We start from the raw sequence: 26,580 nt of genomic DNA, 5'->3' as shown, positions 1-26,580 counted from the left end.
AATAGCTAATAAAAATACAAAAAAAATCTATTCTTGTGAAAACTATGGTGTAAATAGAATTAAAAATTGAAAATTTTTGTTTCATTTAAATTTAAACTGCACATGTTTTAAATATCACATGGAGGAAGATTTTTTTTCTCGCATTAACATCATCGTTTTAGTTTTTCGAATTTTGAAATTTTCTATGGCAACTGTAATTGCAGCCATTTTCATTCTGGAGCCGCTATACATCGTATGTTTTAATATACAAACAATAAATATTGAGTTATTGGTTTATAAATCAAAATTTTTGAAATAAAATTAATTGTTTAGTGAAATAAAAATGAGTGCTGAAGGAAGATTTGAACGAGAACGTTATGGATCCCGATCACGGTACGATTTTAAAGAAACTGTTGTTACTTTATTTTATCTAAATTATTTCGTATTCGAAAAATTTAAATCTTGTTATTTTGTTACACTAGTGAAGGAAGGATTTACTAGATTAATTTTTACTAATTAGGTAAAACTGGAGTTATCAATGTGTGAATAAACTTAAAGAAATTCGAAATAAGAATACTTATAAGCTCATCTTTTGTATTTCGTCTTCTAAACCGTAACGCTAATCATCACACAAGTTAAAGACTATTTTCTTTTCTTTACATTGTATAAAATTTTTTGTACATTCCAGTTCTATTGAATTAAAATGGCATGGCAAGTATTTGCCGCGGCAATTGTTTATGATTTATGACATGATGTTTTTTTTTTTCGGTCGATTCTTTTGTAAAAATAATGTTACATGTAAAATGATATATTTTCATAAAATAATTAAAAACTTGTATTGCTTCATCATTTAATACTTTTTCAATATTAAAATTGAACATTTCATATATTTTATCTTAGGTAAGATTCCCTTATCAGAAAATTCAGATTGTTGATCAAGTGCTTATTGTAATATTAATTTTCGAATAGTTTATCATATTTTTATAGTTATGTTTATGAACTTATTTTTCATTGTACTTGATTTCATTGAATAACTTACTCATTTTCTGATTTTTATGATTTCTAACATACTTCAAAACTATAGAATAATTTTAAATATGATTTTAGAGATAGTTTTAAGAAAGAATATGAAGTAAATGTTTAAAAATTTTTTTCTCACATGACTTTTCTTATTTGAATCTAATTACATTAATGAGCATACATATATCTGAAATAATTTGTGAATTTATTATTGAATATATGCAAAGCCCCCCTTTTTTTAATGCAGTTTGAAAAGAACTTTAGTTTTAATATCTATATTCTTAATGTAATTTGAAATTTTGGCGTGTGAAACAATTGTTCAGTCATCACCAGGACGCATAGCATCATTAAAATGTGTATAATTTTGGGGGGAAAAAATAGGAGTTTTTCGAGAAATGCAAGTAAAGCTATTTTTTTTCGTAGGCTTTCCTTTATATTGCCTTTGAATATGATAAATTGAAAGTATGGTCATAAACCCTTGTTTAGGGATATGTCAAATCAATAAAGTAAAAATGGGTTGAATTTGGAAAAAGAATTCTTTGTGAAATAGATCTATGGATGCCAACACTTATTGAGATAATGCTTAATAACCTTTTTTGCCTCCTGCTCCCTCTTTTCTTCAACAATGTGCATTGCTATTTTTTGAAGTACTGGAATGGTTATCTTGAAAAGGCGATATGAAATACATACTGTGTCATTCAAAAAACATTTGAACACCTTATGTGTAGGTGAATAATTTATCTTAGTTATGCCAGATAATATTATATAAAGCCTTTTGTACGCTGTTAAGGAAGAATATGTAAATTGATCTATAATTAATTCATATTATCACTTATATGATAACTTATGATTGATATATCTGTATTCCTGTCACTTATTGTAAAAAATAAAAAACTGCTTTGGGTAGAAAATGGGAAAAAAAAAATCTATTTGTTTTTTTATGAGTGTTTTTAACCAAAATTTTGTAATGAGATTCTTCTGATGAATGTTTTACATTTCCCTTTTTTTATATTTAATGATGATATATATGATAATGCACATATGTTGGTGGTGGAAAACGGGGTGAGTAGCATCATGAAAAGTTCTTAAAAAGTGCTTAAATTTGAAAACCATTTTTTTTGGAAAAAAGGTCCTTAAAGGTGCTTAATTTTTTTGAAAAGTGCAAAGAAGATATTCCTTTTTGTTTCCGCAGACAATGAATATGATAAATCGAAAACAGTCATAAATTTTTGTTTACTGGATATATAAAAAAATAAAGCAAACGAAAGGGAGTCATTCAGTGAAGGGATACACGAATTTGAACTCATGTTAAGAAAATACGTAATGAACTTTTTATTTGCTCCTTCTTTTTCCAACAATGGGCATCGGCGAATATTGAGATGGTTATTCCGAAAGAGCGAAATATGAAATATGCCAAACTGGTAGCAACTCAAAAAACGTTTGAACTTCTTTTACATTTAGTGTTCTAAATAAAGAATAATTTATTTTAGTTATGCTTGGTAACTTTAATTTCAATTCTTTTTGTGTTCTTAAAGACTACGCATATCAGCTCCGATCGATAAAAAATAAGAATCAGTATGGTGCGGAAAAAAAATAAATAGATACATCAGAGATGGCAGAAGTTGTTCTAAAAGTGTACATAAAAGATATTTATGATATTTAACTGCTTTTATTCTAGTTACCATGAAGTCTCATTATGCATTCAATTATCATTCTCGTTAATGTGTTGTTGTGAGTAATCTTTTGAACGACTCCAAAAGGGATTTTGCTGTACAATTATTTATTGTGATTGTAATTACTTAGTTGATTGCATAAAATCCAGTGAGATAAAATTTTAATTTTAAAACGTAAGTTTTCAATAATTTCTTTTGCTGTGTACTTTTTTAAATGTCCCCATTCCTTTGAAAATTATCATTTGTTGAATCAATCTTGTCGAATGTTGGTTTTTATTTTTAAAAAATTGTGCTAGGTCTGATATTTAAAATTGAAGAGAAATAAAAAAAGTATTAAGAAACCTTTGATTCAGATTATATCATTTTGTAAAAGTTTTTTTTCTCTTTTTGTAATTTTTACATGATTTTTTTTCTTCCTTTTTTTTTTTTTTTTTTTTTTTTTTTGTTTTCCAAGGAAATTTTTCTTCCTCGGTATATAAACATTTGCCTGACTAAAACAGAGTATCATTGAAATAAGAAACATGAAATTTAGTAGGTAATTCTTTCTGGCTGTTAGAGGATATCTAAAGATGGATTTTGCAAAGTTTTAATTAGAAATTCAATTGAAAAATAAAAATTTTAATGAATTTCCCACATAAAGCTAAGGAATATTATATAAAAAAATTATTTTTACACCTTCTTAAAGGTTTTATATAATATTTTCCAACACTCTTCTGTGAATTTGGTTGCTGCTTGTTACTTCTCATTTACTTTGATGACTGTGGAACGCTTGCATTAATTGTGATAGTAATAGAAGGATTTTTCCATTAACAGCTTCCAAATCTGACCTTCTCCTATAGTATTTTGATGGATTCATCTTCATTTAAAGCTTCAGAAAAATACCAGCCATTTCAACTCTTACTCCTTTTTTTTGTAAATCCATTTTTTAGGACCAAAGAAGCAAATTCATAGATAGTACATATGTTTGGAATTCAATTCCTGTAAAGAAACCTGATGCAAAATTCTGTTAATGAACGCAAAGTGGAGAGTATCGCGTACAGCAGTTTGCAAGTTATCCTCCGTAGAAAATTAATGCTGCCGACGTCCCCATAAATATATTCAGCAACCGACATATACTATACTCTGTAGAAGTTAAAGAACTGTCATGAAAAGCTAATGAAATGAAGGATTTTTCACTCATAGCGAAGTGCAACAATATTCAAAGAAGAAGGATAAAAATCAGAAATTATCAATGAATTTTTTTTAAAATAGAATTTGTATAAATAGTTTAAATAAATTTATTTATATGAATAGCAAATGTCTTATATAATCATTTTTTAATAAAAATAACATTAAAATAAAAGCTGTATGTATTAGTTAATTTAATTTATCAATATAAAATAATACTGTCAGATTTTTATCATTTTAATGTTAAAATTTGAGTTGAGTATTTTAAAAACTAAGGGAGAGGAAAAGTCAGTTACTTTTTATATGTAAATATTTTTAAACCATACACATAAAAAATAAAAATAATTAAGATGTAGAAATTATTTAATTATATTTTTTCTGATTTTATTTAAAAAAAATTTAAACTTAAATTTAAAATTATTCTGATAAAAATCTATTTTATCTGTCAGCATTATCTAGTATTATTAAATTAAATTTTCTGAATTAATATGTGATTGGTTATGATTTTTTTTTGTATAATTAGCATAAATTTTTTTGCCCGATATCTTTTTTAAATTTATTTTTGTTGAATTTATCAATTATTTGAATCTTTAATGCTTGTAACATATATTGAATTCCTTTCAATTTGCTCTTAATTCAAATTTTCAGAATTTCTTTGTATTAATTATTTCTGAACATAATCTTGCCAATTTAAATAAAATGTGAAGCTGGATTCAACATTCAAATATCAATTAAAATGTGAAAAGTTGTTTTCTGATCAAAGATTAAAGTCTAAAAATCTTTTTAAATAGATATTTTTAAAATTTTTCTATAAAAACTATAATTTATTATAAGACAAAAAAAATCCTATGAGAAGAAAATTCTTGAGTTTATGTATGTACAAAAGTGCTTGATTTTTTTCGCTAAGGTGCTTAGAAAGTGCTTAATTTTTGTATCCATTTCACACTACAAACCCTGGAAAATGAATTTTCAGGATTTGTTCCTTTTTTTTCAAACAGTGAGTTCAGTTCAGGATTGTAGCAAATTTTATCTTTTAAATAAATTTATTTATATAAATAGGAAATGTCTTATATAATCATTTTTGTAATAAAAATAATGTTAAAGTAAAAGCTGTATGCATTAGTTGGGTTTTTTTAAAAGACTTTTCTATGAACGGATATAAATATTTAAAAAAACACAACTGGCCCATTCCATGGATTTTGAAACCAAGGGGCAAATTTTTTTTTAATCTATTATCATGGTTATAACACATAATTTTAATGAAAAATATCTGATTTTGCTTGTTGTTGACTTGATTTTTGTGTAAAAATATTAGATCTCATCAAAAATTGCATTTTTTAAAACCTTGGCTGAGAATTTGTAAATGGCCTGTTTCATTATTATATTTTTTAAAGGTTTCTATAATTATTTCACCTTTCATAAGGTGCCTATAGAATTTTAATTTTCAATTGTTAATATGTTTTTAGTAATACTATATCAAAAAATTACAAATTAATGTCTATTTTGGCTTTGTTTTAACAATCAAAGCTAATGAAGATTGTGGAGTGTCACATACATGACCATTAAAACTTTTTTTTTATTTTTTGCATCATTAAATTAATAGAAAGTTCTAAATTTTTATTTTCTAAATATAATCATACTATTTGATGAAACTGCATTTAAAAATTTAAAAAATATTATAATTAATTTATAATTTTCAATGGTCAGGTATGTGACTTCAAGCAGTTATGTATGTGACATTGAATTATAAAATCCAAAGCAGTTATTTTAAATTCATCTCACCAGATGGCAGTACATTCCTTTACTTCTCCAGCTATAACCTAATGTTTGTTTTTAAGCAAAGGTTCACAGCACACTGTGTTTGAAGTATGCTGCAAGTCAGATTTTGCTATCTTTAAGCATCTTAGTCTTATTTTGCTATTTTAAGCTTAAAATATGGATGATGAACAAAGAATAAAAAATGCTACTAAACAAAAGAGATATTATGAGAAAAAAAGAAATGATCCTGATTTTAAAGAGAAAGAAAAGCTAAGGCAGAAAAAAATAAGAGATTTAAAAGCAGCAACTATGACAAAAAAGGAGAAAAAGAAACAAAAGCAAGCAGCTAGAGAAAGGCAGAGGAAATGCAGAGCAGCCAAAAAGATAAGTAATTCTACAAAAATTTCAAGTTTGAATTCTTCTATTGCGACTACCCCAGAATGTTCTCCTTATACAGTTCCCCAGACACTTGGCAAAGCAGTTAAAAAAACTTTGAAAGCCTTACCAACCTCACCTCGAAAACGAATGGCTGTAGTCAGCAATTTAGTGGAAAAGGTAGGTTTAAAACTGCAAAAGGAAAGAGAGTCCAATATCAGTGATAATAATCAAAACAAAGAACTTGTGGCAGACTTCTTGTGCCGAGCAGACATAGTCTACACTGCTCCAGGAATGCATGATGAAATGATAATTTGGGAAAATGGCATTAAAAAACGTGTTCGTAAACATTTTCTTACAATGTATATGAAAGAAGCACATGCTTTGTTTAAGGAAGAAAATCCAAGCATTAATATTGGATATTCAAAATTTTGCAGTTTAAGACCTAAAAATGTTCTTCTTCTTAAAGACACACCTAGTGATCAGTGTAAATGCAAGAGTCATGAGAATTTCATTCTTTTGTTAAAAGGATTAAATATTGATTATAACAATGATTTTTGGAAAGAAGTGCTGTGCAATTCAGACTTGGAATCAAAGTGTTGGGAAACAAAATGTGATAAATGTAATGCTGGAAAATTGCTTTTAGATTTTATTGGCAAAAAAGGATTAAATAATGCTTCTAATGTACAATGGCACCAATGGGTTAAGTCAGAAAATAAGCGCTTCTATAAAGAAACCAATGAAGGTTGCATAGCTGAATTAACTGATAATGTTTTAGAAAATTTTCAAAGTTTTAAGCAGCATGTAAAAATTAAACGAATCCAAGCTGCTGCCTTTCAATCTGATATAAAGCAAAGCAATACTGTTGTATTGCAAGTAGATTTTGCTATGAGTTATTCATGTGAGTGGCAAAGTGAAATACAGTCTGCACTATGGAGCCGGGAAAACGTAACTTTGTTTACAGCTGCATTATTTGAAAAGAATCATAAAACACAGAGTTATCTTATTGTAAGTGATACTAAAGATAAATCTAAGCTATCTGTGTCTGCTTTCATTTTGAAGCTTTTGGAAATTATTAAATTTCAGGCAAATAAACCAAAATTAATAATTTGGAGCGATGGACCATCCAGCGAGTTTAAAAACAAATTTATTTGTTACTTCCTCTTTATTTTATTCAAAACACAAAAGCATTTTTCTAGTTTCGAATGGAAATATTCAGCAACTTCCCATGGAAAGGGAGTTGTTGATGGGATAGGAGGTACTGCAAAGTCCCGAGTCTATGCGGAAGTAAAGGCAAGAAGAGCTATAGTACAGAATGCAGTTGATTTTGCTACAGTTGCTGCAAAAGTAGTACAAAATATCACTGTCATTCCTATGCTGCAAAAGGATATAGATAAAACTCAAATTGATTGGAATTTAGCTAAGGATGTTCCAGGAATTAAAAAAGCCCACATAATTAAATGTTTGGATGAACACATTTGTTTATTTACAAGTCAGCAAAATTTGGATACAACTGTGCAAGAGCTATGCTTTTGTAAAAATACAGAACAGTGTTTGAAAAGAACTCCATTACTTGCACAAAATCACACTTCTGCATATATTTCACTTGGCAAGTTTTTACTTGTAAAAGTGTTTGGAAAAAAGTCCTGGAAGCCTTATGTAGCACAGGTGTCTGCATTAGATAACACCGAAATCAATGTTATTTTCCTAAAGCAGGTATCCGTATGCAACTTCATTTATCAAGAGAATGATATAGGAGTTATTCAGCGGGATGACATAATTAGAGTATTGCCAACACCTATAATTAACGGTCGCAATACTGTAATATTTCAAAATGCAGTTATGTGAAATTGAACGATGTCACATACATGACTACTTGTCACATACATGACCTGTAAAGTTACATTTTTTTTTTAATTGAAAAATTAAAGAAATATTTAATGCATTTATTAGTTTGTCTTCATTAAACCTTTTTCTTATGGGAAACTTTTTTTAAGCACGTTTCATGCATATAATTCACTGATTTTTTTAAAGAAAGTTGGTGTTATCAAATCACAGTTCCAATTTTTGTCACATACGTGACTATCTAAAAAAAATTTTAAAAGGTCTCTCAAAATTTAAATACAAATATATTTTTCATTACCATTTATTAAAACTCTTTTTTAATTGTCTAACAAAATTAAATTTTTGACTTTCACTACATTTGTACATAAATTTATCAGATATTTATGCATATCTTTTAGTCCGATTGTCACATACATTACCGTGGAATGGGCCAACTGGTTTAGGAAAATACTGTTAGATTGATAAATCAGCTTTAAATTCAAATGTTGAATATTTAAATGGTTCATTTTTAATATAATTTATTATATGAATATATTTATTAGATTCTGTCATGTTATTATTTTATGAGAATTATATTTGTAATGAATTTGCTAATTTGGTGTTTGATTTTTTTTCTTTTGAAGTTTAATTAGTATTTCATCTTTCAAAAGAAATATTTTAATGAAATTTATTTGTAGGTCAAGGTCTCCATTCCGTAAAAATTTTAATGAGCGCTCTTACAATGACGATGACTTTGGTAAAAATAAGAACAGGCGACGTGATCGATCTCCTGATGCAAGACGATCTGGTCGGGGAGCAAATGTGAAAAACAGGGTGTTTGTAAATAATATACCATTTGAATGCAGATGGATGGAACTAAAAGATTTATTTAGAGAGAAAGGTATTTCAAAATTGCCAATTCTTTTTTGTACAATTCTTGAATAAAAGAAAGTGTATTTAGATGATTTTTAATAAGAATATTAGATTATTAATAGATGATTATTTTAATAAAAATGTTGATTCATACTTTTAGACATTTTTATGTATTTGCATTTGTTTACAAAGCATTCTTATTTTGGAAGTATTTTTTTAAAACTTTCTTTTTCTAGAAATAAACTTTTAAAATAAAAACAAAAATTAAAAGGCAGAATTATGTAATTTTTAGTATTATTTGTATTACAAAAGCAGAATTATGCAATTTTTAGTTACATAAGTCTGCATGTTCTATTATTTTTCACTTATTTTTATCACTAAATTGCAAAGACAAATTATTTTCATAACATATTTTTATTTCAATTTTCTATTATTATTATCTCATTCATTGAAGTTATATCACCTTTAAAAGGTTAATCAGAAGGAATCCTAATCAGACAAATCTTGCTCATTCAAGCATTTCTTATGCAACATGATGTTATGTACCATATTTTTTCTTCCTAATACCTGTTCATTGCAGAGTATGCATGTGACCCTGCTTAGGTACCATATAAAATGTTTCTTAATAAAGATGAAATTATTGCTTAGTATCCACTTCTATATTTTATATATTTAGTAGCTACTAAACTAAACTCAGTGGCACAACAATCAATGTTGGCAAGGCCTACAGTGCCCATATCTGCTTTCTTGACTGAGGCCGTGGGGTGCAAGGCATATGTCCCAGTTAGGTGATCAGCCTAACGCAGAACCCCCAGTTTTTAATTCCCAAGCATGCTTGGTCCTCAGTTTATCAACCTACTGAAGGGATGAAAGGCTGAGTTGGCCTTGCCCAACCAGACGATCGAGCATCGGACTTTTGCGTTTTGAGCGCAAAGTGCTTCCACTAAGCCACCGGGCTTCACATTTAGCAGCTACTACTGCTTAATGAAAGTATTGAACTCGAAATTAATAAAGCTAACAAAAATTATATATTTTTTATATTTGTTTTTGTATATTGGAACTGTAAACATACCTAAATTTTAAGTTTTTTTTAGAAGATAATATTTTTCGAATGTTAAAATGTTTCAGTTGGAGATGTTGCTTTTGTGGAATTGTTTGAAGATGAAAGTGGAAAATTTAAGGGCTGTGGGTAAGTGTTTTTTTACCCCCTTATATGCTTTTATCACTTCTGTTATATTTACAGTTTTGTATTCTAGCTGGCAGTTTCGACATTCTTAGCCATTTATCAAAAGAGATGTGAATAAATGAAATCAGTTGAAACTTCTAAATCTTTTTGCCTTATATAACACTTTTGAAGATTGAAACGATTCATTTTTCTTCATAAAAGACATCTTAAATGTATATATCTATAATGGTGTAGAGTAAAATTTTTGTTGCCATCTGTTTTCTTATGAGATGCTAAAAATAAATTTTTGCTCTAATGAATCATCAAAATGCTATTGCCTTGTTAAGAAGAAAAGTTTTTAAAATTGCTATTTAATGAGAAACCACTACCCTTGAAGGGCATTTTCTGGATGGCCAGCTGACTGCATAAACCATGAAATTTCAGAAAATTTACTTTAAAATCAGATTTTTTAAAAAAATAATTCAGTAATTACTATTGAATATAATGATTCAGTATTCATAAGTAGAATGAAACATCATTGGCAACTAATGAAAATCAATTATTTACTGATAGTCAAAAACAAATGCTAACCATATTTCAACACATACATTAAATTGGGGGGAAATTTATATTAAAATTTCTGAGTGATCAAAATTTGGGTTTGCTGCAGTGTTGTATTTGAGAAAGTCCTTCAATTCTGATCAACAACTGCAATGCATCTAGATTATAATGGATTTTGATTCAAATTGTACTGGCTGTTTTACTATTTGCCTTTTATATTCAATAAATTTCTCTAAAAAAATGTTCTTTTTATGGCATTGGCATGATAAATTGTCAAAATTATAATTTGTTAAATCATCATTATTAGACCAAGTTGCAGTTGATGCTAGGTTTTAGTATTAGCAAATAAATAAATTTATGCCTCTAAAATTTTTTTTCTTTTTATGCTATAAAAATTGATTCTGTATGTTGACATTCAGCCAATATGCAGGTGAGTTTTTATTGTGATTGGTGCATTAAAAATTGATGCAGATATTTTATTTTGTATTTGTAAATGAATTTTTTTTTTCTCTTAGTAGACTTATTGCTCAGTTCTGATTTGTGTGCCGATAAACAATATTGATAGAGGAGAACCCATTGGAAGGAAACAAATCCTTTCAATCTAAGCACTGTAGCAATGTGCATGCGTTTTTTGTGCTGCATCTTTAATGAGTAAATCTGACAAACAGTTCTGTGATATGACTGGTTTTTCTAAAAGTCTGTCTAATTGGGTATTCACTTTCTAATATTAGTTAATATTTTTTCAAAAAAGGGTTGGAAATGTTAGTGTTTTACACCATTGAAGGTTATCTGTAATTTAATAAGTGAAAACAACATTTTTTTGTTGTTTAGTTTTGAGTTTCGGGGATTAAATTGCATTTTACATTGATTTTAGTTAATAGAGTAAAATATTTTTCACATATAGTTAAGAATATGTTGTAGAATAAATAAAGAAAGGAAAAGAAAGCAAAAGAGAATATTAGATATAATCACATAAAGCTTAAAAAGCATGGAATTATCATGGAAAAGTCTAGAGTCAGAGAATCAAACAGCTGAGATGATGACTATGCAGATTTCGTAATATTAAATGTAAAATATATATGTTATTATATTGTAAAATATATTTATTTACTTTTTTCCCTTCTAGAGTGGTTGAATTCAAAGATGCAGAAACTGCACTGAAGGCTGTGGATATTATGCATAAACACGAACTTCGAGGGAGACCACTGAATGTTAAAATAGTATGCAGTTTCATGAATTTTTACTGTGCTGACTATGTTTCATTTCTATATTTTATAAAATGATGACATTTAAATATTCTTTTTAGAGTGGATAACCGTAAAAAAATTGAAAGTAAAAAATTATTTGCAAAATATTCCAACTGCTGTTATATGATTAACAATAAGACTTTTTCAGATTATACTTATAAAAATAATGTAGTATATTGCAAAATACAGGTTGATTATAATTAAAGTGCAGGTGTTTGAAGAACTGTAAAAGAAAAACTACTTGAAGTATGTTGAAAAAATTTGATCTATATTATATTTACAACATGGAGAAATGAATTACACAACAAAAAAAATGTTAGTTTATTTTTTGCAATAGATGGCGCTGTAGATTATTAAAACGTTGTTTTTGCTCTGTACTATTTCAAAATGAATACTACTTTGTTTTAAAATCATTATGATGATAAAAGTCACGTATCTTTAAGTTATAGCCATGACTTTGTCAAAGGTAGAACGTGCTCTGTTAGTAAAATGTTATTACCAAAAGAATAGTAATTATAGTGCTGGTTTGAAAGAATATCACAGTTTTAAAGATTTGAAAAAAGGACCAATGTCTGTGAATGGCTTAAAGAAAATGATTAATAAATTTGAAGCTACAGGAGAACTCAGAGTGCTTCCTGGAACTAGAAGAAGATCTGTGAATCGGGAAGTTGTGGAAGAAATTAGGGAAACAATTGATTCAGAGTTAGTAGATCAGCGATCTGTAAGCTCTAGAAGTGTAGCAAGGACTTTATCAAAACCACGGACGACCTTATGCAAAGTTTTGCATTCCATTTTAAGACACTATCCATATAAAATTAAAATTTTGCTGCACTTGCCAACCACACAATCCTCAACAAAAAATTGATTTTGCTAACTTCATTCTTGCTAAAATTGATGAAGATGAATCATGGATTCGAAAGATTTTGTGGACTGATGAAGTACACTTTACTTTATCCGGACAAGTCAACACCCATAACTGTAGGATATGAGGCTCATCCAACCAGCATACTGTTTTCAGGAAACCCTTTCAATCAACATTTGTTGCAGTTTGGTATGGTATGACTGGTCCATTATTGGTCCATTTTTTAAAAAAAATCTTACACCAACAGAGCTAATTTACTGCACCGTTATAGACACTAGTTACACTCAAATTTTAGAAAGTAATGTGATCCCTGCTTTGCAAGACCGAAACTGCCTCGATTCAACAACATTCATGTAAGATGGAGCATCACCTCACATTGATCATTGTATTACATAACTACTTCACCGAACTTTTAGTGAGAATCATACAGTTAACAGATGTATCCAAAATACATGGCCACCTCGTTCATTTGATTTGAATCCTTGCAATTTCTGGCTCTGGGGATATTTAAAAGATCGTGTCTACAAGTACAAATATAACTGTTGTTGCTTTAAAAAGCAGCATTACTAGGCATGTCCTAGAAATTCAGCAGGAAACATTAGGTGCTACTGTGGATCATGCTATCTTATGTCTACAGCATTTGATAGGACTTGAAGTATCCCATATTGAACAAATATTGTAATACATTACACATTTCATATTTTAACAAAGAAAAACAGTATAAATTACAATGTATAAAATATTGGCATTAAAATGCACCACCTATGGGAAAAAAAAGTTGAACTATTTTTTTTAATTGTGTAATTCATTTCCCCATGTTGTAAATATAACATATATCAAATTTCTTCAACATACTCCTTCTTTTCCAGTCCTTCAAACGCTTGCACTTTAATTATAACCACCCCATATTTTTCAGTTATTTTCTTCTGTCAATTATATGCCCTATTTTTTTATACTTTGTTATGTTTCTCCTGTAGGATACTGGTGAAATGGACAGACGGCGAACTTCGTCAAGAACATCCGAACGAGAATTCATGAGAAATAGTGATGGATTTGGCAATAATGAGTTTAGACATGAACCTTCATTTAACACATATGGTCTCAATCCAGATTTTTTGAAATCACTTGGAATACATGGACCATTAAATAATAAAGTTTTTATTTCAAATGTTAGTAACGATGCTTTCTTGTTAACCATAGATTTGCGATTTCATTGTCATGATACTTTTTCTCTAGAATTAGTAATCTAAATGCTAACTTTTTTTCTGCCTTAGAATTTTTTTAACTTGAATAATTTTTTGAAACATAATCTTTGAAATATGAGATGTGCTGCATTACATTATTACGTTTCAATTTCTCTCTCTTTTTTTAAAGAATTATATATTAATAACTTGAATTTTAAACTGACTTAAAGTGAATTTTTAATCTTGGAATTATGAAACAAATACTAGATAATGAACTTTGTACAATGAATTGCTATCTGAGGTGAATTAAAAACTTTGCTATAATAAAATCTATAATCATTTTATATTAATGAAATAAAACTTTAAAAATAGAGATATCACTCTCTCTCTCTCAATTAATCAAATCATGTTAATTATTGATTAATTAATAAATTTTAACTTTTAATAAGCATTATATAATTTTAATTAATTAACTTTTGAATTTTTTTGTACTTGAATAAAATAATATTAAAATTATTGAATGATAGTTAATTATTTAAATCTCTAATTTTTAAAATTTCATATTTTGTTTACTTAGAATTTTCTAGTCTACATGCAATAACAAAGTGTTAATATTGAAGCTTATAATGATGTCATTTGTGAGAAATAAAAGTTATGAAAACTGACTCGTGATTATTATGAATTGTGAGGTGACATTTATCGTTAAAAATATTGTTTTTCAATTATCTGTTTGACAATATGACAGAATAATCTGTTAATAATGCATTTAACAATTTCTATAGAAAATCATAATAATTGTCTCCTGAAATAAGCTTATAGAGTTGCATAAGAATAAAAAGTAATCCATATTTCTGTAAAATATTGATTTATTTTCTTATATTCTGTAACATTCCATTAGATTACAAATCTGCTAATTTGATTTACTTTACAATAATCAAAATATTAATATACTTGGAAGTAAAATTAAAACTTATGTATTTTTTCTAATGCATTAGGTTTACGAATAATTCCTTACACATATTGATAAGCTATATGCCATTTTCTGCATCATATACCAGCATTTTTTTAATAAAAAAATGGAGATATAAGACTATTCTATATAAATAGAATACCCCCTCCCCCTTCCTTTTCACACTATTTATAGGAAGTATCTTGGAATTTAAAATGATTAAATTGTAAATATATATTCATGTCAAATATTAACTATCTTAAATCCAAATATTATTCATTTAAGTATCGTACATATAAAATTATTAGATCATAGTATTAGTCCTTAGTTATATAATTATTGGTCTTTAAACATATTGTCTCCTCTTTTGTATTTGCTAATATTTTTATTTTAATGTTTCTAGCTTGATTATAAAGTCACAGAAAAGAAACTTGAAGAAATATTTAAGATTGCTGGAAAACTAGTTAAGGTTGAATTAAATGTTGACAATGAAGGGAAAAGTAAAGGCCATGGTACTGCTGAATATGAGCATCCATTAGAAGCTGTACAAGCTATATGTATCCTTCAATGATTTTATTCCCTCAATACTTAATTTAATATTTTCCACACTGCATTGTAAAATTATTGCTCTTCTAGTATCCTGTGATTTTTATTTGGGTATTATATGTCACTCAATGATTTTTATTGGTGATATAAGTTTTTTTTAATGGAAATTATGAGAGTATGTTGTTTTCATCGTTTTTTTTTTCTTTCTTTTGATTTAAGCAGTTTTTAAATCCTGCTTTTTTTTTTTTTTTTTTTTTTTTTAACTTTGTACATAATTATTACAAAATTTTCAAAACTACGAACTTAATGAAGTACTTAATAACATAGTTTCTTTACTGAACACTACTTAGATGATTAGCTGCAAACATGGTTATTGTTTTGTCTTATTTTGTATTTCTAGAATATGCTTGAAAAATTTGTATTTTGTTGAACATTATAGATATCCGGGGTAGTTTGGAATGATGGCAATTTTTAATTGTAGCAATTAGTTTTACATTTATCAGTATTTCTGTTGTTGACTAGCAAGTTATTTCTAGAAAGAATTTAAGAACCTCTGAATTTGTATTGTATCTTTTCCAGTTTGTTTGCAATATATCAGACTTTTTAACTTTTATTGAAATTAATTTCTGGCAAATTTCATAATCTAGCTTAATGGAAAAAATATTGTTATTTAGCTATGCATTTAGAAATTTGCATTTTGCAAATTAATTTTCAGGAAAACAGGTTTTTCAGTTGGCTTACAGCTTATGTATTATTTTGAGTGATATGCTTGATAAAAATCTTTTCTTGGTGATGTATTTAGTGAAAAGTTTAGGATTTTCATATTTTTGGTAATCAGCCGCTGGCATGTCATTGATACACAAGCACCTTTTATTCTTCTACTATATGAAGTTTTAATTTGAATTTATTTTCAAATTGATTTAGTATAGGAAATTAGGTATAACTTAAATATTAATGTGACATATTAATGTGAATTAGTTTACTTTTTTTTTGCTTTTAACTTATTAAATTTAATTTTTTACATGATTATTTTATTATATTTAAATATATTTGCAATTGGAAATATTTTACTCCTTAATTTGCTTGAAGCTATGTTTAATGGCCAACGATTATATGCTCGAATAATGAATGTTCGAATGGTAAGCTAAGTTCCATTATTTTTCATGACTGCTTATAAAGTAGAATCCTGTAAATTAATACTTTGTTCAAAATGACAATTTTTAAATGTATTAATTTTCAAAACTCTACATGTGTTTTATTTAATAAAATTGTGTTTGAAATATTTTTTTATAATTACTGTAGGATAGAATTTCATAAAATACTGTAGTAGTAGAAGATTTAATATTTTTATTTTTGTTTGTAAGTAATATCATCACTCAATTTTGGAAAAGTTTATTTTGACTAATTGAAAAATATTGTGAAACTATTCTCTGTTATTTTAGGATAAATTTAGTGAGGAAGGTGATTCTATTCCATCTAAATTACCTGGTAAGTAACATGTTATTCATTTGGGTTCACTTCAAAATGATTAGTAGTTCTTATGAAATTAATTTGCTTTTCAATTTTATTTTTAGTTGGACTTCATGGTATAGGGAAAGGGCTAGGAATTAATGGCCAACCTATGCAGTTTAGCAGTGAGTTTTAAAAAAAATCATATTAAAATAGTTAAAATTGTCAGCTTCATTTATGTGCGTATCGTAATATTCTTTAAAGAATATTAAGTTTTAATTGATTTTTTGTTTTGCTACCTTCTTTGTCTGTTTCAGATATATCAAAAAATATATATGAGCTATAATGATCAGATATTGATTTTTTTCTTGTTGGAATTGAGAATATAAGCAAATACATGAAATGCCTTTTGTATGAAAGGAATCAATATTAAAATTTACTCTTATGTTTTTTTTTTTTTTTTTTTTTTTAGCATTGCTTTAAAATGTATAATCTTTTCAGAAAATGCTACTGGTCCAACCGGAAGTTTCGGTTTTGGAATGGGAATGGGAGGTAAGTTATGAATTTAAAATGCTGTTACAAATAGTAATTAATGGTGCATTAAATTTTAAATAAATGTTAACGTCATTTAATCTTTTATAAAGCACTACATTAATCATGATTTTATAATTAAACTATTTTCCAAATTAACCAATTGTTTATTTTACTTGAATGAGGTCTCTGTGTCAGAAATATTTTGGATGAAATTAGGAAGTGCAATTGATGCTAGGAATTGTAGTCAAAAGGTTGACTTTAAGCCTTCTTAACTCTATTGTTTCTTTGTGTGTGTTAAAATTTTTATATTATTATTTAATGGTTGATTACAATTGCTAAAGAATTGAAATTGTTTTGGCATGTGTAAATTACAACTTTTTTTTAAGAAATAATTATCTGTGCTGCTTAAAATATTGTAAGTCTGAGAGCATTAACTTGCATACTAATAATCAGACTTCAATCTTATCATAGATGAAGAATGATTCATAAAAACAAATGAAAAGTTATAACTATTAATAAATTTAAATATCAGTTGCAATAATTGCATTATCTAAGATGCTGGACATATTTATAAAAGTGAAAATCATAAGATCCTTTAATAAAGCTGATCTGAAATTATTCAGGAGGATTAGAATATAATTGTTTTCTATCTAATGGCAAGATTAATCTAACTCAGCATTTTTCACTAATACATTTTAGATCTTTATCATTATCTGTGCTGGCTTTTATGATAAGAATAAGAAATTTAATTTGCTGAAATCAGAAAACTCTTTTACAAACAATCGGTAATTATTAATAACTCAATAAGTATTTTTTTGTTGTTTATGCTTATTAATCAAGAGTTCTGAAAGTAGGTAGTTAAACAGAATAAAAATATGCTAGGTTTCCTTATTTGTTTTTGCTTTGTGCCGTATTGGTTGTATTAGCCTTAGTTTTGAACATTTAGATTTTAAGGTCAAAAAGTTATATAATTGCCATTGTGAGATTTAGAAGTCTTTCAACTTTTCATGTTTTGTTTAAATAAACATGTGAATTTACATCTTTATATAGGAGCAGAATTAATGATATATTCAAGGAAAAGAAAATAACTTATAGAAATCAAGCTCATGAAATATGGCTGATTGTTTTCTAGTATATATATATATATAATTAAAGTAATTTACACTGGCTGAAAGGATAAGAAAGTATTAAAACGAATTTCACAAAATATCCTGCCTGTGGAATACAATCCTATGTACTCATTCTGCATTGAAAATTCATACCATGATATGCATTTTTTTTTTTTTTTTTAATCTGAGTCTGAGACAAACTTTTTGATTATATTTCATATTTTCTGTTTATAATAATATTGTATTTGGAGATTTTCCAGAGGTATCATTATAGATTGTATTTTATTTAGATGAATAAATTGATATTGCATTTTGGTGTTTGATTAAAATATTTAATTATTTGGAGGTGATATGAATGAGAATAAATATGTCAGTTGTATTGAAATAAATTGTCAGTATATTCACCAGGGGAATTTTCTTTAAGAAATTTCACATTCTGTAGTATTTGAAGCACTTCCAAAAAAAAGTTGTTTTGCTCTGTGGTTTGATAGGTATTAGTTCCTATTTAATTTCTGCCTCTTCTCATTAAATCCCAGCATATCTGTGTTTTCTGAATATATTTTTTGATACATTGGATAATGAAGTATTTTATGTTATTGAAATTGCATCTTGTTTAGTAGTGCAGATTTTGTGGCTTAAGCATATGGCAATGTTTTGGAATTTTTAATTTAATTGTTATATGTATAATTGGAAATTGATTGAAGGTTCTGGTTTTGAGTTGCAGAATATTACTGACGTATATGGCGATTTGTGTTATGTAATTAAACTGTATTCAACATTACTTGCTGTCCATCCAGATTTCTTTTTAATATTATTCACATTCATTGGAGCTGATTGTATGTAGTGTCTGGTGTCAGCAAAACTACTATACAAGTTTTTAGTGTCACAGTACAACAAGTACTGTTTTTGAAGTAGTATAAATGGCATGTGATTACAGGATTCTGCAAAAAGGTTTGAAACGAAGCTGAATATAAAATCTTACTGCAAGTCTCTTGTGTCATGTTATATTTGGCAGGAATAATTTTTCTGAAATTTTCTTTTCTAATGATTTTTGCTAATAGAGCTTGAATGCATAATTTTTGGCTGGCCTGGAAGAGTGTGACATTATTTAAAATTTTTTTACTGAAAATTTTACAAAAGTTTTTTTGTTTGTTTTTTTAGGTTGTCTACCAAAAATAATTTAGATTGGTTTTGTAGTTAAAAATAAATAAAATGATTTTCTTTTTGGTTCATTGGACAGTTTTTGAAAAAGGAAACAGTAATTGCAATTTAAGGAATTTTAGGTTGGTGGCAGTATAGTAATTTAAAAATTGCAACTCTATTTGTATTATTTAATTTTATTTGAATTTTTGATGTGAGCATGAGAGAATAATGCTGAGATGTGCAATTAGAAATTCACATGCAATTTCTTTGCCAAATATAAAATCCTTTTTTGGGTATAAAGCAAATAAAAATTAATTCTCAATTAAATGTTGCAGTACCACATATCTCAGCATTGTCATTTGAATGTGGACAATAAATCACTGTAAGAGTTTTTTTGCTGTGTTTTGATATGCAGAAAATCTGAGTGCATTTCTGTGGTTTTGTAGTCTGAATTGCGTGTGAGCCAGCTGCTTAGCGGTTATTTGTGGAAGAGTGTGTTTATTGGATTCTTTTAAGTCGTGCCGTTAAACCAAATGTTTTTATTTCAGGTAATGTTTGTGATGATTTCGTTTCAGGCAGTGTAGGAGGAGGTGTAATGTCTGGTTCAAGTAATTTAATGTTGTCCTCATCTGGAATGGGTCTTCCTGCTACAGGATCAATGGGTATGAATAATTCAATGGCTGCTGACAGAATGATGGGTGCCTCTTCAATGGGCATGGGCATGAGTGGCTCAAGTATGGGTGTTCCCTCTCCCAATGTTGGCATGGGAATGGGAGGAACATCCTCCATGATGTCCAGTGGCAACGTGATGGGCCGTTCTGGTATTGATAACATGGGTCGCGATACACCTTATCAACTTGGAAGTGGAGGTCGAAACTTTAGAGATGGTTTTGATCGATCAAATGATTCCTACGGCAATTCAAGTTTGTCCGACACAGTATTATTAGGAAATGTAGGTCGATTTTCTTTTTAAATTTTTATGTGTTTTGTTTGATGTCTGAAATTGTTGTTTGGGATTGAATGTTGACAAGCCTGAAGCTCGGCTGAATCCAGTTACCTTTCTAAATAATTTGCAGATATTGATTGTTGTAAATATTTATGCAGTTGGAAAAAGTCCGATGGAAGTTTTGTATTTCAAATGTATTAAAAATTGAAGTAATTTTTCTGTCAGTTATTATTTGCCAAATGTTCAGTCTATGCAAGAGAAACAATAAAATTAAAATGCCTATAATAAATGAATAGCACCTGAAATTTTAGTTGCATATTGTAGATAAAGTCAGTGGCTATTGATTTAATGTTCATTTTAGTTATTTTATAAACAACAATTACTGTTAAGGAAATTATCCTTTTTCCTGAATGCATCCATTATTTATTGATACGTTTTAGTTCAGATAAAATATCAAAAATTTTTATATTGGAATTCTTGTTCTGTCTGGAAAACAGTAAAAGTTCTTTCTCTTAAAACAGTAAAAGATCTTTTAGTTTACCATTTAAAAATAAATATGAAAATCTATCTATTTGAGAAAGTTTGTATTTAGAAAAAAATTTTCAGCATCATTTTAAATACTTACAATTTTGGCTAATGTATGATTACTTCAAAATACATTTTTTATAAGTTTTATTTCTTGCTTGTTATTAAGAAATATACCGTATATTTGATCTAAATATATTTTTTAGTATAGTAAATTATAGGAATATTCAAGCTTATTGGAACTGTAATCATCTCTGTTAATGGACTGAAATTGGAATTGTTATTGCTCTTAATAAGATTTTCCAAGCTTTATTTGAAATTATAAAAACAAATTTGCTATATATTTTTTTAACATATTGCAGACATATTTATGCTTTAACAAGTCCTTTATTAGTTTTTGAATTTCTTACATGCATTTACTGAAACAGTTAATTCATTTTAATGATGTCGAGGGTAAAGACACTGAGTTTAATTTTATATAATTCAAAAATAGTACATTAGATAATGTGTTGCAAGGAAGGGTGGTTAGCCTATTGTGTGAGTAGTTCTTCCTTGAAATAAATAAAAGGGATAAAAATGAATATGTGACATTAGAATTTAAAGATCTTTCAGGTGTAAGATCAATGACTGACAAGAATTGCAAATGTTTCTGATTTTCACTGTTCCCTTTGTATTTTTCCCAATGGTTCATTCAGGGTGTTCTTGAACGAAAATTATTTTTTGCTCAGTTGCATGAAACTTTTTGACACTTCTAAAATGTCACTTTTTCCATGAAAATTCATGGAATTTCCTCATGTCACCAATGAAATGTTTTAAAATAGAATTGTTGTTATTTATTTGTCTTGAAATAACTTCTGGAGCTGTCACCTTTCGATAATGACCTTTTACAAGCTTCAAAATACTCATTTTGATGTCTTTTTCTTAAAAATTTGTTGATTTTACTTAAAATTGATAGACAGAACTATATTCCCTAACCTCAATTGAAAGATGCACAGGTTCTACTGTATATGTTTTTAAGAATGTAAATTTATTAGACAATTTGATTTTTTCAAAATAATTGGGTAAATTATTGATATTTTATTTTAAAACTGAAATGTGCATAATTGCCTAATATATGATAATATTAAAAAAAAATATGTAACATGAAAGGCATTTTTTTTATAAATTATGTAATGTAGAATAAAAAATTTCTACTATATTATTATATTTTGCCCCACTTTCTTGCCATTTTTTAAATTCTAACCTTAGAAATAATAATTTTTTTTTAATGAAATAAAATTTTGGGGGGTAAGGGAAATATCCAAAAGATCATTGACTCATTTAGAAGATGGATACTGTAGAAATCAAATCAGTACATTTGTTTCATGTGAATTGTTTGATTTTCTTGACCAACTTAATGAAGGTAACTGGATTCAGAATGAACATTTTATGGTTGCTAATTCAACTATCTAGTTTGAAAGTTGGTTTGTTGTGTTTGCATTGATGATAAATGTAATGAAATATAACCAATTCTTTTTTTTTGTTAATAGGAAATTTATAAAGTGTGTTCTTTGTAAGTTGTTCATTCAAAGTTATTAAATGCGTGAATTTTTTTTTGAAGTGAAATTTTTTGGCATTCGGTAACTGAAGCAATATGATTTGATACACCCTTCCTGTCTGCATTGAGGTTATTGTTCTCAGTTTTGTTTTTTTCGCATCACATTAGAAAAGTCATAATGTGGACTCCTAAGAAAAGCTTCTACAAATCGCAGAAACAAAAAATTTGTGTGCTCAGGATTGCGTTTTGGATATTGAAAATTTCCATTTTGTTGTATATTTGTAGAATTTGGTGAGTTAGAATAGCAGATTGCTGAATTGTGTGTTAAAAATTGCTCATTGAAAGGATACGGCATAATGCTTCAGTTGCTTAGCTATGAAGTTGCATTTCTGTTGATTTGGGTGACTAATTTTATTAAGAACATGGAAATGGCTTCCCCCCCCCCCCCCCCAGTAATCAGTATTATGATTTTCAGTTTAAATTCTTTATTTGACAAAAATATTTTACTATGTTTGTTCTTATCTAGAGTTATATTTTTTTATTGTAATATTTTTCTATTTTAGAAAAATTTGTGCCTATGCAGTAATAATATTTTTTATATCACTTTTTCAAATGATTTCTTGATCTCTGCTAATATTATTATTTTGCTAATATTATCTAAAATTTTTATTTCTGCATCATTCATATAATATATATATTTTTTAAATCATAAAAAGTCATTATAAAACAGTTGCTTAATATTTTGTAATTTAGGAATTTAGGTTTATTGGAAAGACGTTAATACTTAAAGAAATGCAAACCATTTTATAACTTCTAATTTGAGTGTTTAAATTATTTTTATGCTTAATTTTTTTAATTGATTAGAATTTTTTTTATTAGCAAGCATATACTTGATCATTTTGCTTGTTATCATTAAATATAGTAATTTCTAAAATTGTTAAAAATTTTATATAAATGGCTAATATTACATATATTATAATTAAAGAGATTTCTTAATTAGCTGTTTGATATCACTCGTAATTAAATAACTTGTAAATAACCAATTTATAGAATAAAGTGATCCTTGAATTAAGAGAAAAATAATAAGAAGTTGGTATCTATTTAAAAATTGATTGCTAAAAATGTACTAAGATGTTTTTTTTTTTTTTTTTTTAAATCCTATTCTAGCTCCCAAGTTCATTCAGCTGGCAAACTCTTAAAGAAAGATTCCGAGATATTGGCAAGTTCATATTTCTTGATTGTTTTTATTTGTTAATATTTGTATCATTCTAGATCTAGTAGACTTCTTATTTTTTTTGCAAATCTTTAAGTCTGTAGCTAAGAAGAATTATCCTTATGATATGCAATTCACAGTAAATATAAAATAAATGAAAAATTATATTAAGATAAATTAAGAATAAATTTCTAAGGTAAATATTATTTCTTAATTATTCTTTTTTAACTTGGATGGCCAGACAGTTTCTCTAAAATAAAGTGCCATATCCAGGTTATTACACATAGAATGTGCTTAATTCTTTAATTAGCAAATGGTGAAAAGGTGTAAAATATTTTTTGGACATCGCATACTAGGATTATTATCCTTGAGCTGGGCAAGGTCGACTCAGCCTTTCATGCCTTCAGTGGATCAGTAAACTGATTACCAAGCATGCTTAGGAACTAGACTCTGGGGGGGGGGGGTTCCGTGTTAGGTTGATCACCTAACCAGGACATATGTATTGCACCCGATGGTCCTCAGTCAAGAAAGCAGATATGAGCAAGGCCTATATTGGGTCACTGAGTTTAGTTTATACTAAGATTATTAGGGGTATTAGAATACATGCATTATATTTGCATATTGTTAAAAATTTATTTTAATTAGTTCTTAAGAAATTATTTACTAATTAATTTCAATTATTACACAGAAATTTGTGTATGAAGGCGTGCTTACAATACCCATGTAAAATATTTTGAATTGTTAATCTCCATGCGAATCAATAAAATTGCATGTTCCTTCTGAATAACCATACCAGATAAAAACTCAAATGTCTAAACTCATATACTGAGATTTCAATACATACTTCTTGAGCCCTTGTTTAAACAAAATATTATATTTTTAAAATTTTTAGATAATAGTGATTTTCTTTAAATACGAAAACTTTTTTTGTGTGTGTTTTCATTATTATGGCATCAGAAAATTCTGTGCAAAAAACATTCAATAAATTTTAAGAATTATTGAATGGTGATTTTTGATCATTTAATGATAATGAGTCAATTTATTTAATAATCTTTTCCTCTGTAGCTGATTTCATATTGCATTGCATATTTTTATTTAGATTTTCCATAAAACATTTGACTATAAAATTAGGTTAATCAGGGAATCAAAAGGCTAACAGCTTTTCTTTTACTGACAAAATATTGGTTAATGAATCATGACAAATATTGTCTTGAACAGAATTTTCTATAATTATTGCCATTTGTTCTTAGCTGCACAATGTTTTAAGAAAATTAAATTTCATTTTTGATTGTATAATTTCACTGTCAGTTAAAATATTTGATCATAACTTAGAATTTTAATAAATTGTACATTTTTAATTTAAGAATAGCATGAATATATAGGAAATTGATTCTATTTCATTCTTCCCATCTTTTTTAGGAGAAGTAAGATTTGCTGAACTTAAAGGACAAGGAAATGCAATTGTACGGTTTGCAAATGTTCAAGATGCTCAGCGTGCTGTTGGTATCCTTATATAAATATTTTTGAAATATTAATACATAATGAACTGGAATTAGCAGAATACATGTTACACTAATTTTCAGTTCTAAGATATGTTATGTTAAAGTCATTATATATGAAAACATTTTTTGCTTATTATTTATTAGAAAAATTTTCTATTAAATAATAAGCAAATAAATTTTCTATCAAAACTACTATGCTTTTGGAGTGATTGAAAGCTCTACTTAAGTCTATTTTAAAATGAATACTTTTTTTAAACCATACAGATACCTTTTATTACATTTCATGTAAATTAAAATTTATTAAAGACTTAATGAATATATTATTTCTAATAGACATTATGTTAAACAGGATTTTTAATTTTCTTAGTTTCAAATTTTCTAAAAATTGATATACTCTTTACATTTAAAATATTAATTTTGATTAAATAAAAAAACTGCAGGTATCTAAATTTTAAAGTATTTATTTCAGAAGAATTGTTCAGTACTTCACAAATTAAAAATAAACACATTTTAGGTGACTAATTTAAATGAAATTACAAATATAAAGAATTTTTCTAAAATTAAGGTTAAAGAAAAGGTGACATATTACAAAAATTGGGTTAATTAAATTTGAGAGATTGTATGCATGTATATTTTTATATGTACTAATAATGAAATCAGAATATACATCTGCAGACAGCCATTTTTTACTTTTAGGAAAAATTATATTATTTTTTTTATAAATGGGTTTTAAAACACAGAAGTTGATATTTTGTCATTTTATGTGTCTATATATTTTTAGTGATACATATTTAAATTGCATCTTCCTTAATCCAAGCAAGATTTGATGAATGGTTATAGAATTGAAGGCCGGGCTATTCAAGTTCGATTCTACTGAATACGGTTTCTATTTTGACAAAGTCACTTCAGTCAGCATTTCATGTGCATTTGATCATTTTGTCAGCATATTCAGATGTGTACTTTTGATTATGATTTCACTCTTATTGTACAAGTTGATGTTATATGTGTATGAAACATAGCTAATTTAGTACATATTGGTAAACTACTATACCGAATCAATATTCTAAATTGATATTTCATATTTTTCATGTGACGTATATTATAATATTACTATTTTAACATGTGCAGAAATTCATGTTTCCATTTTTTTTTATTGTGTATATAGATCATTTTGTGACATTTGTTTAAATGCAGGCATATTAAATTGCCAGCAGACATCATTTTTGATCTGTTTCAGATTTTACTGAGTGAGATTTAAAAGGAATAAAATTTTATTCCATTTAAGCAACGATTCTGGTGTTGTGATAAGCATAATAAGACAAACTTGAATTTTGATAATAAAATTATACTTACAATATTGGAACAAGAACTTTATATGGAATTCATTTCTAATGTATTGGCTTATGTTATCTCAATAAAGTACTTGCTTTTGTTTCTTA

General features: G+C 27.2%; 1 protein-coding gene across 2 annotated transcripts; it reads left to right on the top strand.

Annotated features, from left to right (window-relative positions):
* The first annotated feature begins 206 nt into the window (after positions 1 to 206).
* LOC129987989 (myelin expression factor 2-like) lies at positions 207 to 26,580 on the top strand. 2 transcript variants are annotated; one of them, XM_056096052.1, is made up of 14 exons: positions 207 to 372; positions 8,495 to 8,697; positions 9,798 to 9,858; positions 11,522 to 11,615; positions 13,482 to 13,673; positions 15,041 to 15,194; positions 16,273 to 16,322; positions 16,626 to 16,671; positions 16,758 to 16,817; positions 17,134 to 17,184; positions 19,994 to 20,370; positions 23,594 to 23,645; positions 25,059 to 25,142; positions 25,963 to 26,580. In XM_056096052.1, exons 1-14 carry the CDS (start codon positions 323 to 325, stop codon positions 26,016 to 26,018), a joined length of 1,530 nt encoding a protein of 509 aa, XP_055952027.1. In that variant the 5' UTR covers positions 207 to 322; the 3' UTR covers positions 26,019 to 26,580. The 2 variants fall into 2 exon arrangements, with proteins under 2 accessions (XP_055952027.1, XP_055952026.1); XM_056096051.1 differs by having other exon boundaries at positions 19,967 to 20,370.

This window comes from Argiope bruennichi, chromosome 10, assembly GCF_947563725.1.
Source record: "Argiope bruennichi chromosome 10, qqArgBrue1.1, whole genome shotgun sequence".
In the NCBI taxonomy this organism is placed as follows: domain Eukaryota; kingdom Metazoa; phylum Arthropoda; class Arachnida; order Araneae; family Araneidae; genus Argiope; species Argiope bruennichi.
The sequence above is the reverse complement of the archived record's forward strand: the minus strand, read 5'-3'. Positions and strand labels throughout refer to the sequence as shown.

Coding starts and splice junctions, on each gene's coding strand:
- LOC129987989 (XM_056096051.1), top strand. CDS start 323: ATGAGTGCTGAAGGAAGATTTGAACGAGAACGTTATGGATCCCGATCA. Junction 373..8,494: donor CGTTATGGATCCCGATCACG/GTACGATTTTAA, acceptor ATTTATTTGTAG/GTCAAGGTCTCCATTCCGTA. Junction 23,646..25,058: donor AGAAAGATTCCGAGATATTG/GCAAGTTCATAT, acceptor CATCTTTTTTAG/GAGAAGTAAGATTTGCTGAA.